The 19,492-nt window shown below is 41.9% G+C and overlaps 1 protein-coding gene across 1 annotated transcript in view; it reads left to right on the top strand.

Moving 5' to 3' along the window:
• Positions 1-19,492, top strand: part of SLC9A2 (solute carrier family 9 member A2) — a 139,270-nt gene that overhangs the window by 110,136 nt on the left and 9,642 nt on the right. Inside the window, exon 9 of the mRNA XM_080686980.1 lies at positions 13,557-13,653. Coding sequence (XP_080543106.1) covers positions 13,557-13,653 — 97 coding nt within the window. The remainder of the gene's footprint in view (positions 1-13,556; positions 13,654-19,492) is intronic.

Raw genomic sequence — 19,492 nt, 5'->3', positions numbered from 1 at the left:
TGTTTATTTCTAGTCTGCAGAGGCAAGATTTTTTAAAGGAAAGTAATGGTGGGGGGAAGATACAGAGGCAAAGAAGCATTGAACAGACTGTCAAACTACAGCGGGAAGGCAGGGGAGGTTGGGGTCGGGGGGCTGTAAGAGATCAACTTGTACGCATGCATATAAGCATAACCAATGGATACAAGACACTGGGGCGGGGGGCAGGTAAAGGCATGTACTGGGGGGAAGGGGAGGCCAGGGGGAGGTCAATGGGGGGGGAAAAAAGGAGACATATGTACTACTATTTGTAATACTACAAACAATTAAAAAAATTTTTTTAAATTAAAAAGTTAAAAAATAAAAAGCATGGGCTTTAAAATAAAATATAATAAGCCTAAAAAAGAAAAGGGCATTGGCATTTTTGGCATTGTCATGGAGATTACATGAATAAAAACATCTTAGTAGAATATTTGAGCTAAAAATAAAGCAACTAGTAGGAGGCAAGATAGCGACGGCAGGAAGGTAGGAAGGGAGAGTGTGTGAGAGAGTGAGGGAGCGATAGAAGTGTGTGTGGACGTGTGTGGGTGTGTGTGTGAGTAAAATAGGGAGAGTTAGACCCTGCAGTTCTTCCAGGGGGCTGCCAATCCGGGCAGTCTTAGACTGCAAAACTCGTGGCCGCCGCAAACACTCCAGGGAGGACACCGGCGGCACAGAGACCACGCCATCTTGAAGAACAGAACTGCTTGAGACTAGGATCCTAGCCTCGCCACCACCCAGTCTGGTCTCAGAAGCAAACCAGGACCCTACAGCCACTCTGGTAGAAGACCTGCCACCACAGCTGCAGACCCAGGGACACCAGGACTCCAGGCACCCTGCCGCAGATTTCTGTGAGTCACAAAGCCAATCCCCCTCCCCTGCCACCCCCGTGGCAGCAACATAGAAACTACCAAACCCTGGCTGCACAATAAGGCTTTCTGCACACACAAAGCAGTGGTGACTCTGCCTGACTTTGAGCCTTGGTGTCAGGCACGGGAAGTTTGTTTCCCGCAACTCATCTCCGTGCCCAGGCAGGGAGACTGAGTGGAATTTGAGCCTAGCCATTCATCCCTAGGGAGGTGGTCTTCTGAGACCAGATCCCAAGTCCACGCAGGGCAGGGAGATAGCACTGAACTTGACCCCGGATTTGCGAACTCGGGGAATTTGTTTCCTGCGACTCATCTCCATGCCCAGGCAGGGAGGCAGTCCTGAATTTGAGCATAGGTGCACAACCTTGGGGAGATTGCCTTCTGTGACCAGATCCTACACCCACGCAGGGAGACAGCACCGAATTTGAGCCTGGGGGTGCAAACCCGGGGAGTTTGTTTCCCATGACTAGACCCTGCATCTTAGCAGAGAGGCTGCGGTGAATTTGAACCTGGATGTGCGGTCTCGGGGAGTTTGTTCTCCACGACCAGACCCTGTGCCCACACAGGAAGGCAGCGCTGAATTTGAGCCTTGGTACATGGACACGGAGAGTTTGTTTTCCACAGTGCACACCCACGTGACCAGACCCCACACCCACACTAAGGGGCAGAGCCACCTGACTTTGATTCAGGGCAAGTGCACACAGAAGGCTGTTTACCGAAGGGCAGAAGTGGACCTCCTGCCAACACAGTGCAACTGAGCAACCCATCTCCCGGGCAGATCAGGGACCCTGAATCTCCACACAAGAGGCAGCATTGACCACCAGTGACTAGACTCCATTCCTCATTACGTGCGCCTGAGATCCCTGATTCCCAGTACATTCACACTAAGAGCCAGTGACTCCAATTCTTGGCACATGTGCACACAGGGACCTGATTCTCAGTGTGAGGTAGCACCAAGAAACAAAGACTCTGATACTTGATTCTCGACATGGACACAGGGAGCCTCTGACTCCTGACACGCAATAAGGGACTTCAATTTTTGGCACATGCCAGTGGGTTCTCTGTTTCAACGTGGCGCAGGCAGGGTCCCTGATTCTAGGTGCACACACGAGGCCACACTAAGCGCCTGTGACTCTGACCCAGGGCGAGCGTGGTTCCCACCAACCCACAGCAACCGCACATATTGGTATCAGAGCTCTTCAGTGACACTTGGGGGGGTGCAAAACTCCCACCGCACATGGTCCAGGTTCCCGGAACTCGACATCTGAACCTTCTGGTGATAGTCAGAATGGGGAGACAATGAAGCAATTCTCAGAGGAAAGAAAAGGAGGAATCACCAAGTAAGGAAATAAGTGAAACAGAAGCATGCAACAGGACAGAAAAAGAATTTAGAGTAATGGTCATACAGTTCATATACCGGATGGATGAGAAAATCAACAACCTATGCAAAAATCAGGAAGAAATGAAAAATAATATAGCTACAATAAAAAACACCATGGAAGGCTTCAACAGTAGACTAGAAGAAGCAGAGGACCGAATCAGTGAGATAGAAGATCAGGTACAGAAACAAGCCCAATCTGAACAGCAACTAGAGAAAAAAATTAAAAAACAGGAGGAGAGCCTAAGGGAGCTTTGGGACAATGCAAAACGAAATAACATACATATAATAGGGCTGCCAGAAGGACAAGAAGAGCAACAAGGATTAGAAAATTTATTTGAAGAAATAATGACAGAAAACTTCCCTGATATGGGGAAGAAAAAAGTTACTCAAGTACAAAGAGTCCCAAGCAAGATGAATCCTAAAAGACCCACACCAAGACACGCCATAATTACAATGGCAAATGTTATCGACAAAGAGAGAATCTTAAAGGCTGCAAGAGAGAGACAGAGAGTTACCTACAAAGGATCCCCCATCAGATTATCAAATGATTTCTCAACAGAAACACATCAAGCTAGAAGGGAATGGAAGGAGATATACAAAGTGATGCAAAGCAAGGAACTCAATCCAAGAATATTCTATCCAGCAAGACTATCAATCAAAACTGAAGGGGAAATCAGGAGCTTCACAGACAAAAAAAGGCTAAGGGAGTTTATCACTACCAAGCCAGCAATGCAAGAAATGCTAAAGGGAATGCTGTAAAAAGAAGAAACAAAAAGGTAAGAAGGAACACAGCCTCAAAAAATAAAAATGGCTAGAAACAAGTACCTTTCAATAATAACTTTAAATGTAAATGGACTAAATGCTCCAATCAAAAGACATCAAGTGGCTGAATGGATAAAAAAAAACATGACCCATATATATGCTGTCTACAAGAGACCCACCTCAGAACAAGGGACTCACACAGACTGAAAGTGAAGGGATGGAAAAATATCTTTCAGGCAAATGGAAATAAAAAAAAAAAGCTGGGGTACCAATACTTATATCTGACAAAACAGACCTCAAAGTGAAGGCCATAACAAGAGATAAGGAAGGCCACTTCATAATAATAAAGGGATCAATACAACAAGAGGATATAACCCTGGTAAACATATATGCACCCAATGCAGGAGCACCCAAATACATAAAAAATCTCCTGGAAGATATCAAGAGAGAGATAGACAACATTACAATCATAGTAGGGGACTTTAATACACCACTGACATCACTGGATAAATCCTCTAGACAAAAAATCAGCAAAGAAACAATTCTAAATGACTCACTAGACCATATGGAATTAATTGACATCTTCAGAACATTTCACCCCAAAGCTGTGGAATATACGTTCTTCTCAAGTGCACATGGGACATTTTCAAAAATAGACCACATACTGGGTCACAAGCAAAGTCTCCCCAAATTCAAGAAGATTGAAATCGTACCAAGCATCTTCTCAGACCACAATGGCATAATATTAGAAATAAACTACAATAAAAACAATCCAAAACACTCAAACACTTGGAAGCTGAACAGCATGTTATTAAATATTGATAAGGTTACCAATGAAATCAAAAAAGAAATTAAAAACATTCTGGAAACTAATGACAATAAAAACACAACAATCCAAAACCTATGGGACACAATGAAAGCAGTCCTGAGAGGGAAGTTTATAGCTCTACAGGCCTACCTCAAAAAAAACAAGAAAAAATGGTAGTAAATCATCTAATGCTACAGCTCAAAGAATTAGAAAGAGAGCAACAAGAAAAGAAAAGAAAGCAGAAGGAAGGAGATAATAAAGATTAGAGCAGAAATAAATGACATAGAGACCAAAAAAAACAATACAAAAGATCAATGAAATCAAGAGCTGGTTCTTTGAAAGGATAAACAAGATTGATGAACCTCTAGCCAGGCTCACCAGGAAGCAAAGAGAGAGGACTCAAATAAACAAAATCAGAAATGATAGAGGTGAAATAACAACAGACCCCACAGAAATACAAAGGATTGTTAAAAAATATTATGAACAATTCTATTCCAACAAACTAGACAACCTAGAGGAAATGGACATATTCCTAGAAAAATACAACCTTCCAAAACTCAATCAGGAAGATTCTAAAAATCTCAATAGGCCAATAACTATGGAAGAAATTGAAACAGTCATCAAAAACCTTCCCGCAAACAAAAGCCCAGGCCCAGACAGCTTCACAGGAGAGTTATACCAAACATTCAAGGAAGAACTAAAATCTATCCTCCTCAGACTATTCTAAAAAATTCAAGAGGAAGGAACACTTCCAAACTCATTTTATGAAGCCAGCATCACCCTAATACCAAAACCAGATAAAGACAACACAATGAAAGAGAATTACAGGCCAATATCCCTCATGAACATAGATGCCAAAATCCTCAACAAAATCCCAGCAAATCGGATCCAGCAGTACATCAGAAAGATCATACACCATGACCAAGCAGGATTTATACCAGGGATGCAAGGATGGTACAATATCCGCAAATCAATAAATGTGATACATCACATAAACAAATTGAGGGGAAAAAATCACATAGTCATATCAATTGATGCCGAAAAAGCATTTGACAAAATCCAACACCCTTTCTTGATAAAAACTCTCAGCAAGGTAGGAATAGAAGGATCATACCTCAACATCATAAAATCCATACATGATAAACCCACAGCCAGCATCACACTCAATAGACAAAAACTAAAACCATTTCCCCTAAGAACAGGAACAAGACAGGGATGCCCTCTCTCACCACTCCTGTTCGACATAGTACTGGAAGTACTAGCCATTGCTATCAGACAAGAAGAAGGAATAAAAGGCATCCAAATTGGAAAAGAAGAAGTAAAACTGTCCTTATTCACAGACGACATGATACTGTACATAGAAAACCCTAAAGACTCCATCAAAAAATTATTAGACTTAATAAATGAATTCAGCAAGGTAGCAAGATACAAAATTAATGCCAAGAAATCTATGGCATTTCTATACACCAATAGTGAACTTACAGAAAGAGAGACTAAAAAAGCAATCCCATTTACCATCGTACCAAAAAAATTAAGATACCTAGGAATAAACTTAACTAAAGAGGTAAAAGACCTATATGCAAAAAACTACAGGACACTGAAAAAAGAGATAGAGGAAGATATAAACAGATGGAAGAACATACCGTGTTCATGGATTGGTAGAATCAACATCATCAAAATGTCCATTCTACCCAAAGCAATCTATAGATTCAATGCAATCCCCATTAAAATACCAACAGCATATTTCACAGACCTAGAAAGAACTCTCCAAAAATTCATCTGGAATAAAAAAAGACCCTGAATAGCTGCAGCAATCCTGAGAAAGAAGAACAAAGTAGGTGAGATCTCAATACCAGATTTCAAGCTGTATTACAAAGCCACTGTTCTCAAAACAGCCTGGTACTGGCACAAGAACAGATATATAGATCAATGGAATAGAATAGAGAACCCAGAAATTGACCCAAACCACTATGTCCAATTAATATTCGACAAAGGAGGCATGAACATAAAATGGAGTCAAGATAGTCTTTTCAATAAATGGTGTTGGGAAAATTGGACAGATACATGCAAAAAAATGAAACTAGACCACCAACTTACACCATACATAAAAATAAACTCAAAATGGATACAGGACTTAAACATAAGACGGGAAACCGTAAAAATACTAGAGGAATCCACAGGCAGCAAAATCTCAGACATATGCCAAAAGAACTTTTTCACTGATACTGCCCCTAGGGCAATGGAAGCCAAAGAGAAAATAAACAAATGGGACTACATCAAAATAAAAAGCTTTTTCACAGCAAAAGAAACCATCAATAAAACAACAAGAAAGACCACTACATGGGAGAACATATTTGCCAATGTCATCACTGATAAGGGTTTAATCTTCAACATTTACAGGGAACTCATACAACTCAACAAAAGGAAGATAAACAATCCAATCAAGAAATGGGCAACAGACCTAAATAGAAACTTTTTGAAAGAAGACAGAAGGAAGGCCAGGAGACATATGAAAACATACTCAAAGTCACTAATTTTCTGAGAGATGCAAATCAAAACAACAATGTGGTACCATCTCACACCTGTCAGAATGGCTATCATCAACAAATCAATAAATGACAAATGTTGGCAAGGATGCGGAGAAAAAGGAACCCTGGTGCACTGCTGGTGGGAATGCAGATTGGTGCAGCCACTCTGGAGAACAGTATGGAGTTTCCTCAAAAAACTAAAAATGGAACTCCCATTTGACCCAGTAATACCACTTCTAGGAATATATCCCAAGAAGCTAGAAACATCAATCAGAAAGGACATATGCACCCCTATGTTCATAGCAGCACAATTTACCATAGCTAAGATTTGGAAACAGCCTAAGTGCCCATCAGCAGATGAGTGGATTAAAAAACTGTGGCACATCTACACAATGGAATACTACACTGCGCTAAAAAAAGAAGGAATTCCTACAATTTGCAACAACATGGATGGAACTGGAAGGCATTATGCTAAGTGAAATAAGCCAGTCAGAGAAAGATAAGTATCACATGATCTCACTCATTTGTGGAATATAATGAACAACATAAACTGATGAACAAAAACAGATCCAGAGACAGAGAAACATCGATCAGACCATCAGACCTCGGAGGGAAGGTAGGGGTGGGTGGGGTAAGAGGGAGAGATCAACCAAAGGACTTGTATGCATGCATATGGGCCTAACCAATGGACACAGACAACAGGGGGGTGAGGGCATGAGTCGGGGGGATGGAGGGGTCATGGGAGAAGAAAGACACATATGTAACACCTTAATCAATAAAGAAATTTTTTAAAAAAGAAAACAATTTAAAAAATTAAAAATAAATAAAAATAAAAATGAAGCAACTAAATTTAGGATCTCATTTGATAGGTGTAAACACAGGTTAGATACAGCTGAAAAGATAATTGATAAATTGGGAGATAGGAGAAAAGAAAACCAGAATGAAGCACAAAGTGGGGGGAAAAAAGGATGAAAATGTGGAAAAGAAAGTAAGAAACATATGGAAGATAGTCAAAAGTTCCAAAAGGTAAGGACACATATGTAACACCGTAATCAATAAAGAAATTAAAAAAAAAAGTTCCAAAAGGAAGTGAGAGAAAAATTGGTAAAAGCAATATTTTAAGACAAAATGACTAATACTTTCCCCAAACAGATAAAAGTCATAAAATGTGACAAACCCCAAGCAGATTAGATATGAAGAAAACCAAATGCAGGTATATGATAGTAAAAACTGCTAAAGATCAAAAGCACAAAGAGAAAATTCAAACATACTCAGAGAAAAAGAGACCTATTTTCTTTAAAAGAAAAAAACTGACAATTATTTTTCAACAAACACAGTGGAAACCATCGTTATCTTAAAATTTTTGAAAGAAAGTAACTTATAACCTAGTTTCATATCGTGCTATAACACCCTTCAAAAAAGTAGGTTAAAAATTTTTCATACGAAAACCATCATACTGAAGTCAGTGATAAAGGGTTTCATAGAAAAGCTTGCAGATGAAGGGAGGAATTAAAACAATGGGAATGGAAAATATCTGTAAAATTTAAAGAGTATTAATTGCATAAAATAATAATGTCTGTGGGGTTTTAAATCTATACAGACTTAAAACTAACAACAATAATAGCTTATAAATTGAGAGGGAGGTAAATGGTATTATTGATCCCTGCATTGTTCAGTAAGTGTAAAAATAAAAATGTATTTTGGACTTTAATAAGTCAACAATTAATATTATAATCTCAGATAACCACTAAAAAAATAGTTAAAGAAGGTAACAAGCCAACATAGAAGAGAAATGAAATAACAAAATAAAATAAATTCTAAGAGGGCAACAAACTAGAATAAACAATCATCGAACATATAGGACAAACAGAATGCAAATAGTAAGAAAATAATCTTAAAAACAAATTACATTAAATATGAACTTACTCCATTTAAAAGGGAGAGATGATTAGAATGTATAAAAATACACTACTCACTAGATGTTGTTTAAAAAAGATACTACTTATATGTAAGGGTAGAGGATGGCTAGAAAAAAAAGGTTGAAAAAAGTTATACCATTAAAGCACTAAACAAAAGAAAGTTTGTGTAATCACATTACCATAAAATGTAAACATTATGCAAAAGTATTGCTATAAATAAATACATTTTATAATGACAAAGTTTCAAATCTATAAGAAGGCATAACAAGTCTAAATTAGCACACAAATATGACAGCCTCAAATATATGAACCAAAACTTGACAGAACCACAAGTAAAATACACAAATTCAGAATTGTGGTGGGTGTTATAAGTGTAAACAAGGGAGGTAGTTGTGCTCTTGTCACTAGATTTATGCAAACATATGTTATTTAAAATTTGGTGGGAACATCGTACAAGAAAATTAGACACCATCCCTAGCCTGGTTGCTCAATGGTTAGAGCGCCGGCCCACGGCCTGAAAGGCCCCGGGTTTGATTCTGGTCAAGGGCATGTACCTTTATTGCAGGCTCATTCCCCGGTGCTGGTCAGGGCTGAGCAGGAGGCAACCAATCGATGCGTCTCTCTCACATCAATGTTTCTTTCTCTGTGTTTCTTCCCCTCCCTTCCTCTCTCCCTAGAAATCAATGAAAGAAATATTGTCAAGTGAGGATTAAGAAAAAGAAAGAAAAAAGAAAATCAGACACCAAAAAGATTGTTATTTATTGACCTTATTTGTTCATTTCAAGTTTAAAATTATGTTAATTAAATTTGCTGCTTCAAAAACCTAACTAGAAAGTTGGACAGCTATCTAACCACAATGTCTCACTCTGAAAAGATGCTTCTTAAAAAACCCTCTAAGCAAAGGAGGCAATAATGAATCGTCTAAATATAGGAAAGTTTGATGAAGCCTTGAATTTCTTTGTTCATTCCTTTATGCATATCCATTACCATTGGGCACAGGTTTGTACCCCAGTAATTACCATTATTCTTGGTTTACAGTAGCAGCATTTAAAATAATATGAGAACTGCGCTCTTTATTTTGTGTGCCCTTGGCTCATCTTTTGTATGCATTTATGTATATTAAATGGCCAGTTTATTTTCTTAATTTATTTTCTTAATTTATTTTCTTAATTTTTTGAGGGAGTTAGAGTAAAACTATATAAACATAGTCATTCCCATTGTTTGCAGTACTTATGGTTCTGTAAAGTTGCCCTTGGATGCTGATTTGCAAACATTGAACCATTGCTTCTGGGAAAAAACACAGGGTTAGGTTCCTGGGCGCCTCAGGTCAGAATGCTTTAATCAGCCAATCAATGCATAACTTTGTTCCATTTGAAAATGCCTTATGAAATAGACCAGGGGTGGGCAAACTTTTTGACTCGAGGGCCACAATGGGTTCTTAAACTGGACCGGAGGGCCGGAACAAAAGCATGGATGGAGTGTTTGTGTGAACTAATATAAATTCAAAGTAAACATCATTACATAAAAGGGTATGGTCTTTTTTATTTTTATTTCAATACTTTTATTCATTTCAAACATTTTAACAAGAAGAATGTAAACACTAATTATTATAATTTGAAACTTCAAAAAATGGAGGAATCATAGCACAATATCATACCTTATATTGAAGATGGCAAAGGCAAAATAAAATTGCCTAACAAAGGAAAGGTACAAAAGCCTTTCAAATTAAACTTAAATATAATAAAATAATTTAAAACTAAAACAAATAGAAAAGAACAAAATGTGTAAACAGTAAATTAAACATTTTCTTTAGTGCAACTTCCAAATTATGCCCGGGACATAAATGTAGATGGCAAGGTAGACTGGGTTGAAAGGTTTTTGGTCTTTAAAACATCAACTTCAGTGGGAACAGTGTTGTTGGTCTCCGTTTTAGCTAATGCTCTGATACTGTGCTCTCCAGGGTCGTGTCTCCCTACATCACCACGATAACGTGTCTACGCATTCCCAGGGTGATGTCGGGGGACACGTCCGCAGGCATTACAAAGAGCCTCTGGAAGATTGAGAGGTTGTTCCTTCTACTGAATGGGCGGATATAAATCAGCCCACTCAGAAGAAGGAGCTGCGGCAGTGTTTCCCGACGTTGCCATGTTAACACTGCTGCTGGTGAAGGAGCGGAGGGGAGAGCAAGAGAATCCTCCGCTCTTTCGGCTCAGCGGGCCGATAGAACAGCCGAACGGGCCGGATCAGGCCTGCGGGCCGTAGTTTGCCCATGGCTGAAATAGACTGTGATTTCATTACCATTGAACTTGCGGCCAACGGCACCGCAGCTCATGCTTGAAGGAAGCCTGCGGAGCACTGCTTTTCTCAAAAGGCCCATCACAACCCCCATGCACATGGGACACGGCCCGCTTCAGAACTATGCTTGGGGGCCATTTAAAACAGCAAAACCACCTGGAATAAAAAAAGACCCCGAATACCCACAGCAATCCTGAGAAAGAAGAATAAAGTAGGTGGGATCTCAATACCAGATTTCAAGCTGTATTACAAAGCCACTGTTCTCAAAACAGCCTGGTACTGGCACAAGAACAGACATATAGATCAATGGAATAGAATAAAGAACCCAGAAATTGACCCAAACCACTGTGTGCAATTAATATTTGACAATGGAGGCATGAACATACAATGGAGTCAAGACAGTCTCTTCAATAAATGGTGTTGGGAAAATTGGACAGATACATGCAAAAAAAATGAAACTAGACCACCAACTTACACCATACACAAAAATAAACTTAAAATGGTTACAGGACTTAAACATAAGACGGGAAACCATAAAAATACTAGAGGAATCCACAGGCAGCAAAATCTCAGACATATGCCGAAAGAACTTCTTCACTGATACTGCCCCTAGGGCAATGGAAGCCAAAGAGAAAATAAACAAATGGGACTACATCAAAATAAAAAGCTTTTGCAGAGCAAAAGAAACCATCAACAAAACAAGAAACCCCACTGTATGGGAGAACATATTTGCAAATGTTATCACTGATAAAGGTTTAATCTCCAACATCTATAGGCAGCTTATACAACTTAATAAAAGGAAGATAAATGATCCAATAAAAAAATGGGCAATGGACCTAAATAGAATCTTTTCAAAAGAAGACAGAAGGAAGGCCAAGAGACACATGAAAAAGTGCTCAAAGTCACCAATTACCTGAGAGATGCAAATCAAAACGACAATGCCATACTATCTCACACCTGTCAGAATGGCTATCATCAACAAGTCAACAAATGACAAGTGTTGGCGAGGATGCGGAGAAAAAGGAACCCTCGTGCACTGCTTGTGGGAATGCAGACTGGTGCAGCCACTGTGGAGAACAATATGGAGTTTCCTCAAAAAACTGAAAATGGAACTCCATTTGACCCAGTAATCCCACTCCTATGAATATATCCTAAGAAACTAGAAACACCAATCAGAAAGGATATATGCACCCCTATGTTCATAGCAGCACAATTTACAATAGCTAAGATTTGGAAACAGCCTAGGTGCCCATCAGCAGATGACTGGATCAGAAAACTATGGTACATCTACACAATGGAATACTATGCTGCCATAAAACAGAAGGAATTCTTACCATTTGTAGCAACCTGGATGCAATTGGAGAACATTATGCTAAGTGAAATAAGCCAGTCAATGAAAGAAAAATACCACATGATCTCACTCATTTGTGGATAATAAAAAACATAAACTGATGAACAAAAAGATAGATACAGAGGCAGTAAAGCATCAAACAGACTGTCAAATTACAGCGGGAAGGTTAGGGAGTGTGGGGGGGGAGGGGAATAAGAGATTAACCGAAGGACTTATATGCATGCATATAGGAATAACCAACGGATGCAAAACATTGGGGGGTGAGGGCATGTATGGGAGCGGGGTGGTGAGGGGCAATGGTAAGATATGCACACATATAATACCTTAATAAAAAAAATAACAATAAAAAATTTTTTTAAAAAATAAAACAGCAAAACCACCAACACAAAACTCAGAACTGTGAAAACTGGTCACTAAATAGACCACAAGAAGGACCGTTTTTAACAGCACAGAGCTAAAACCAGAAAGCAAAGCATTGCTATCTCATCCTCATTTGGGAACCTGTATGTCAATCCATGCAAATGTCTCTCCACTTTGCACAGGTCCCTCAGTGACTGGGAAGGTGCCCAACATGACAGTGTGCTTACCAAGTACATTTTACCATGCAGGTGAATCTGTTGGAATCCCTGAGTAATGAGGATGGACTGTATGTATATACATGAATATTATCAATGATGTTTTTGCAAACATATCTAATGACATGTTTTTAAAGTGCAGACCAGGATAGCAAAATATGGCTAATTAAGTTTCTGTTGGAAAAAACAATCCTGTGTTACTTCTTTATGATGGATTAGAAGTAATAAAGCGATAGCATTATAAGCCACTATAGTTTAACTTCCTTAAAAACAATCGCATGAGCAGACTGGAAGCCTGTGCAGGACTAAACCTGTCCTCAGTGATCTTGCACTGAGATAAAACTTCAGAATTTTAAATTATTTTAAAATGTTGAATTATTCCTAGTGTCATTCTTAATTAAGACTATTCTTCTTAAACTAGTGGCCCAGTGCACAAAATTTGTGCATGGGGGTGGGGAGTCCTCTCAGCCCAGCCTGCACCCTCTCTAATCTGGGACCCCTCGGGGGATGTCCAACTGCCAGTTTAGGCCCGATCCCAGGGATTGGGCCTAAACCGGCAGTCAGACATCTCTCTCACAATCCGGGACCGCTGGCTCCTAACTGCTCACCTGCCTGCCTGCTTGATTGCCCCTAAATGCCCCCCTGACAGCCTGATCACCCCTAACAGCCTCTGCCTGCTGGCCTGATCACCTCTAACTGCCCCCCCCTGCTGGCCAGGTCGACCCCAACTGCCCCCCACCAGCCTGGTAGCCCCTTACTGCCCCCCCTGCCAGCCTGGTCGCCCCATGCAGCCTGCTATTCAGTCGTTTGGTCGTCCCTCACTAACCCCCCTGCTGGCCTGGTTGCCCCATGCATCCTGCTGTTTAGTTGTTTAGTCGTCCCTCACCAACCCCCCTGCCAGCCTTGTTGCCCCACGTAGCCTGCTGTTCGGTCATCTGTCTGATTGTTTTGGTAGTGATGGCCCTTGGCTTTTTATATATTAGGATAATGATATTATGTCTTTAAGAAAGACTATTTTTTGAACAGTAAATCATTCTTTTTCTAAACTTTCAGTGACTGTCATGAAGAAAAAATAAGGAAGCTTACGGCTGGTGAAATGGATGAAATACGAGAAATATTATCAAGAAATCTCTATCAAATCCGCCAGCGAGTGAGAATAATTTATTTAACAAAATATTTACTTGCTTTTAACTAAAAATATGCCTTCTGATTTTGTACTATCCAATTATAGTGCATATGGTCCCACCATTACACTAATCTTGAGTCCCACCCCAGGCATCTTCTCTCTCTCAGACCCCATTTCACAGTGCGCTGTCATTCAGGCACCATGGGGAGCCTTCAGGGAGTTCTGCCTCTCTGAGCTTTGAGACTTAAAATACACACATGTGGCCCTAGCCAGTTTGGCTCAGTGATTGGAGCATTGGCCCATGGACTGATGATGGGTCACGGGTTCAATTCCAGTCAAAGGCGTGTACCTGGGTTGCAGGCTCAATCCCTGGCCCAGGTCAAGGTGTGTGCAGGAGGCAACCAATCAATGTGTCTCTCTCACATCAATGTTTCTCTCTCTCTATCTCTCCCCCTCCCTTCCACTCTCTCTAAAAATCATGGAAAAAATATCCTCAGGTGAGGATTAACAAAAAAATAAAATTAGATTAGATTAATTAATTAAAGAAATATACACATATATGTGTGCATGTGTATAAAATAATTGTGAAAATAATAATTGATTGCCTTCTTTTTATTTTTTAATGAACTACCTTTATGGCTTATAAGACTTTTAAAATGTATTTAACCTTCCTTAAATGCACTATTGGATAGTTATTCATAAAGTGCTATAGTTTCTTCTTTTCATGTGTCATCTGAGTCGCTTTTTAAACTGCATTTCCATTGTGAACACCTCATTATCATAATTTGCTAATAATATAGCTAACACTTAGTGAATGCATACAATTGGCCAAGCCCCATTTCAGCACACCATATGCATTAACTCATTTAATCCTACAATTAACAGTGTTATTATTGTCTCCATTTTACAGATGAAGAAATTGAGGCACAGGGAGGTGAGGTGGTCCAAGGGCCACACTGCTTGTTAGGAGTCCTCTTCACTCCTGCTGGGTCATCTCTGGAGCTTCCTAGCTGTTCTCCCCAAAGACTGCCCCCAATCCACCCTACATTACTCCTCATTCCTCCACCTCTTCCCTAAAGCACCTTTTTAAAAAAAATTCTTAAATCTTTATTTGTTGAGATTATTACAGATGTCCCTCTTCCCCCCCCCCACTGCCCTCCTCCACCCAATTCCTGCCCCACCCCAGGCCTTCACCACCTTATTATCTGTGTACATCAGTAATGCATATCCTATATAATACAAGCCTAATATGCTAAGTGTCCCGTCATCCGGTCAGCTGTTCAACCAATCAAAGCGTAATATGCTAATAATATGCTAAGGCCTCTCAACCGCTCACTGTGACGTGCACTGACCACTGGGGGGGCAGACAGTCTGACTGGTAGGTTAGCTTGCTGCTGGGGTTCAATCAATAGGGACTGAGCAAGACAGGCCAGACACACCCTGGAGCCCTCCTACGGTCCCTCCCCAGCTGGCCAACCTCCCATATCCTTCCCTGGCCCCGATCATGCACCGGTGGGGTCCCTCAGCCTGGCCTATGCCCTCTTGCAATCTGGGACCCCTCAGGGGATGTCGGAGAGCAGGTTTTGGCCCAATCCCGCAGGCCAGGCCAAGTGACCCCACTGGTGCACGAATTCGTGCACCGGGCCTCTAGTATGCATATAAGATCTTTGTTTAATCTCTTCCTGTCCCCCACCCCCCTTCCCTCTGAGAATCATCAGTCTGTCCCATTTCCATGCCTTCCATTCTATTTTATTCACCAGTTTATTCTGTTCATTAGATTTCTTATTTGTTTATTTTTATTTTTATATTCAACTAGAGGCCTGGTGCACAAAATTCAGGCACTTGGGGGGTCCCTCAGCCCGGCCTGCACCCTCTTGCAGTCCGGGAGCCCTCAGGGGATGTCCAACTGCCACGGAGGTGGGAGAGGCTCCCACCACCACCACTGCACTTGCCAGCCATGAGCCCGGCTTCTGGCTGAGTGGCACTCCCCCTGTGGGAGCACACTGACCACCATGGGCAGCTCCTGAATTGAGCCTGCCCCCTGGTGGTCAGTGTGCATCATAGCGACCAGTCGTTCTGCCGTTCAGTCGACTTGCATATTACCCTTTTATTATATAGGATTATTGATAGATATGTATTTATTGCCTTTTTATTGTTCATATTTTTTATCTTCTTCTTCCTCTTTTTAAAGAATACCCTTCAACATTTCATGTAATACTGGTTTGGTAGTGGTGAAATCCTTTAGCTTTTTCTTGTCTGTGAAGCTCTTTAGCTGACCCTCAATTCTTTTTTTTACTTATAAAAATACAGATTTATTGTTTCAATATTCTTACATACTACAGATATCTAGTCATATACTTAGTCTTCATGTTAAATATAAATGAACAAAAAACTAAACAAATCAGCAAAACTGCTGGAAAATCCCTTCAAACCATGAACCCTTATCAAAAATGCCCACTGAGAGGATGAAATGATCTTAATTTAAATCACCATGCTCTGAAGGTTAACTGCATCCAAATGTGAATGTGTAAAGAAGCAATAAAAACAAAGTGATGTGGAATCATACACAGTGAGCTAGGCAAGTCAAATGGCTCCACTGAACATTTCGGCAAAGTGTCATCTTTGTGTAACAAAGACCAGGGGCTTGACCTCAAACTATAGGGTAATTTCAAAGCAATACCAGGAGAGCATGGCCAGAAGACTTGGTAGTCACATGACTTCAGAACTTGAGTTCCCAAGGATCCACCAATGAGGAACACCTCCTCTTTACTCTGAAAACCTGTCCTAGAGCCCTAACTCAAAACCAGGTTACTAAAAATGACTAAGGATCAGCACCTGTCTTGAAAATTCACAACTGTAGCAATACTACATGCGTGCATTTAATACCTGGACAACTCTTGCTGCATTTTAGAACAGAAATTTTTTAATGTTAACCTCAAAAGAAAGTATGATACTGTGGCTAAAATACCCAGGTCAGGACTGGCTTGACATGTCTTCCTATAAAAGTTGAGATCTAAGTCCATGAGATAGGAGACACAGCTTCCTTAGTCTTCTCTCACAGGGGTGCACTGATGCAGGGGCCTGTCCTTGTCACAAGTCTCCCATGGTCCTCTTCAGGCTGGAGCAATGGAAACAGCTAGTGGGATGATCCCAAGAACTCACCACACCCAAATCCCACACACAGGCATAGTTCAGCCCCAACAGTTCACATTCCCAGCTAGGACACAGCTCCGTGCCAGCAGTGCAGGATGGGACAGCCTATGACGGCCACCAGACACCCAATCTTTGAGTGCAATGGCAAGGATGGCCATCACCACTTCCCAGAAGGCATCCCAGACAGACTTCCATGGTGGGTCAATTACGAGGCTCTGTGGCCGGGGGGCTCCGGACCGTGGACATGAGGTGGGACTTGTAGGTTTTGCTCAGGCCTGTCATCCAGAACTCGAGCAGTTTGACGTTGTCCTCCTCAGACGCTCTGAGAGTACTCAGGAGCTTCCGCGTGTCCTCTTTGGGCAGACTGTCCAACTTGGTGAATTTGAAAAGGACCTTCACTTTGCTGTTTCATGTGCCGAAGGGACTTAAAGGGACAGCTTTTGGGGCTGCCAGCTCTCACAGTCTGAGAGTGAGGAACCTGTGGGGCATTTGGTCAGCTCCTGCCCTTCCACACCCTCTGGCAAGACAGAAAGAAGCTTTTTCCTCTTCAGCCTCAGAGTTGTCCCAGCTTTCTGATTCCTCTTCTAAATCCACGAGCTTCTCCATATGGACCAAGGTGTCCAGGGGGGTAGGGGGGTGTCCCCCAGGAGGAGCTTCTCTGTCAGCAGCTGCCGCACGCCTTCAGGAGCCTCAGAACAGAGCTGTCATGTGCTCTCACCAAGAGAAAGCTGAACCTGAAGCCCCTCAAGCCTCTTGCTCTTAAGCGCCTTGCCCTGGAGTTCATTGATGATCCCGCAGGTCTTCCCAAGCAGGAAGGGCTAGGAGTTGATGAGGTAGATGGGTCCATCATGATGGTGGTGATGCTATACCAGCACTGGAAGTACCGGGCCAGGCTGTCTTTGATGAAGAAGTTGTGGCTGAACACAAACCCATGTTGCTCGTCCCCAAAGAAGATAGGGCCTTCACGGCCAGGGCAGACCACACACATGTCCAACATCTTGGGTCCCGGGCGGCTGGACTCTGTTCTGGCCCCTTCCACTGGGCTGTGCCTGCAGATCCCACTGCTCATCTGGATGCCACCCTCCTCCTCCTTGGCCTGCTCTCCCTGACCAGGGCTGTCCCCAGCCCCCTTTGGAAGAAAGGCGTGTAGAAGCTCCATGCAAAAGCAAGTGTGGGGGCCATGGAGCTCACAGAAGTGGCAGAGGGCAACGATGGCATTCATGGTGCCCTGGAGACAGCACAGGCCTGTGTTGGGAGGAGGGAAGGCCATTAGCTGCCTGTGTGCTCACACCACAGAGCCGTCAACAACGCTGGAGCCTGGAACTGGGCAGGTATCGCCAGGGGCTTCCCATCTGGCAGAGGTGACCACCCAGCAGGCAGCACCAGCAGAGCACCTATCCTGTGCCAGCACTGCCCTTGGTGCAAGGAGAACAAGAAGAGTTACACTAGGAGTTATAGCCAACAAGAGGGAAAAGATACTTCCGTGATCACATAGATAGCCCTTCAGTCAGAGTGCTGAGTGGGCCTTGAGGCCACAGCACAGAGTGAGCAGTTGCCTCCTCTGCGTGACACCTGCACAAGGGTCCTGGCCGAGCCACACCAGAGAGGGATGTGGTCTCAGACAAGGGCTCCTCAGCAAGCCCTGAAGGAACAGAGGGCAGGGAGCCAGGGGCTGAGGCAGTCACGGCTGGGGGCTGAGTGTTGGCAGAACTGAGGGAACAAGGGCAGAAAACCAAGAGGAAGAAGATGTTAGGGACCTTTCAGGCCATGGCAAGACCCTGAACTTGTCTGGCAGAAATCAGAGAGCCTTTGCTGGGTTCTGATGAGATACATGATAAATGTGAACCTTGCGAAGTCTCCAAGGAGAGATGGTGATAGCAGAGGGAGCACAGGCTAGAGTTGAGGGAGGCGTATCTGACCTTCAATTCTAAATAATAGCTTTGCTGGGTAATCTCGGTTGTAGGTCCCTGCTATTCATCACTTTGAATATTTCTTGCCACTCCCTTCTGGCCTGCATAGTTTCTGTTGAGAAATCAGCTGACACTTGTATAGGCACTCCCTTGTAGGTAACTAACTGCTTTTCTCTTGATGCTTTTAAGATTCTCTCTTTGTCTTTTGCCCTTGGCATTTTAATTATGATGTGTCTTGGTGTGGTCCTCTTTGGATTCCTCTTGTTTGGGACTCTCTGTGCTTCCTGGACTTGTAAGTCTATTTCTTTCACCAGGTAGGGGAGGTTTTCTGTCATTATTTCTTCAAATAGGTTTTCAATATCTTGCTCACTCTCTCTCTTCTGGAACCCCCATAATGTGACTGTTGGTATGCTTGAAGTTGTCCCAAAGGCTCCTTACACTATCTTCATATTTTTGGATTCTTTTTTCTTTTTGCTGTTCTGATTGGGTGTTTTTTGCTTCCTCATATTTCAAACTGTTGACTTGATTCTCAGAATCCTCTACTGTTGAATCCCTGTAAATTATTCTTTATTTCAGTTACTGTATGCTTAATTTCTGACTGATGCATTTGGCATTCTCACTAAGATCCTTCAAAATCTCACTAAGTTCTTTGAAGGTGTCATGAAGATCTTTGAGTAACCTTATAACCATGGTTTTGAACTCTGTATCCATTAATTTTCCTTCTTTTGTGATGTGTTTCTTTGTCTCTGCATTTTGGCTGCTTCCCTGCGTTTGTTTCTATGTATTGGATAGAGCTGCTA

This window comes from Plecotus auritus (genome assembly GCF_963455305.1).
Source record: "Plecotus auritus genome assembly, chromosome: 8".
Classification (NCBI taxonomy): Eukaryota; Metazoa; Chordata; class Mammalia; order Chiroptera; family Vespertilionidae; genus Plecotus; species Plecotus auritus.
The sequence above is the reverse complement of the archived record's forward strand: the minus strand, read 5'-3'. Positions and strand labels throughout refer to the sequence as shown.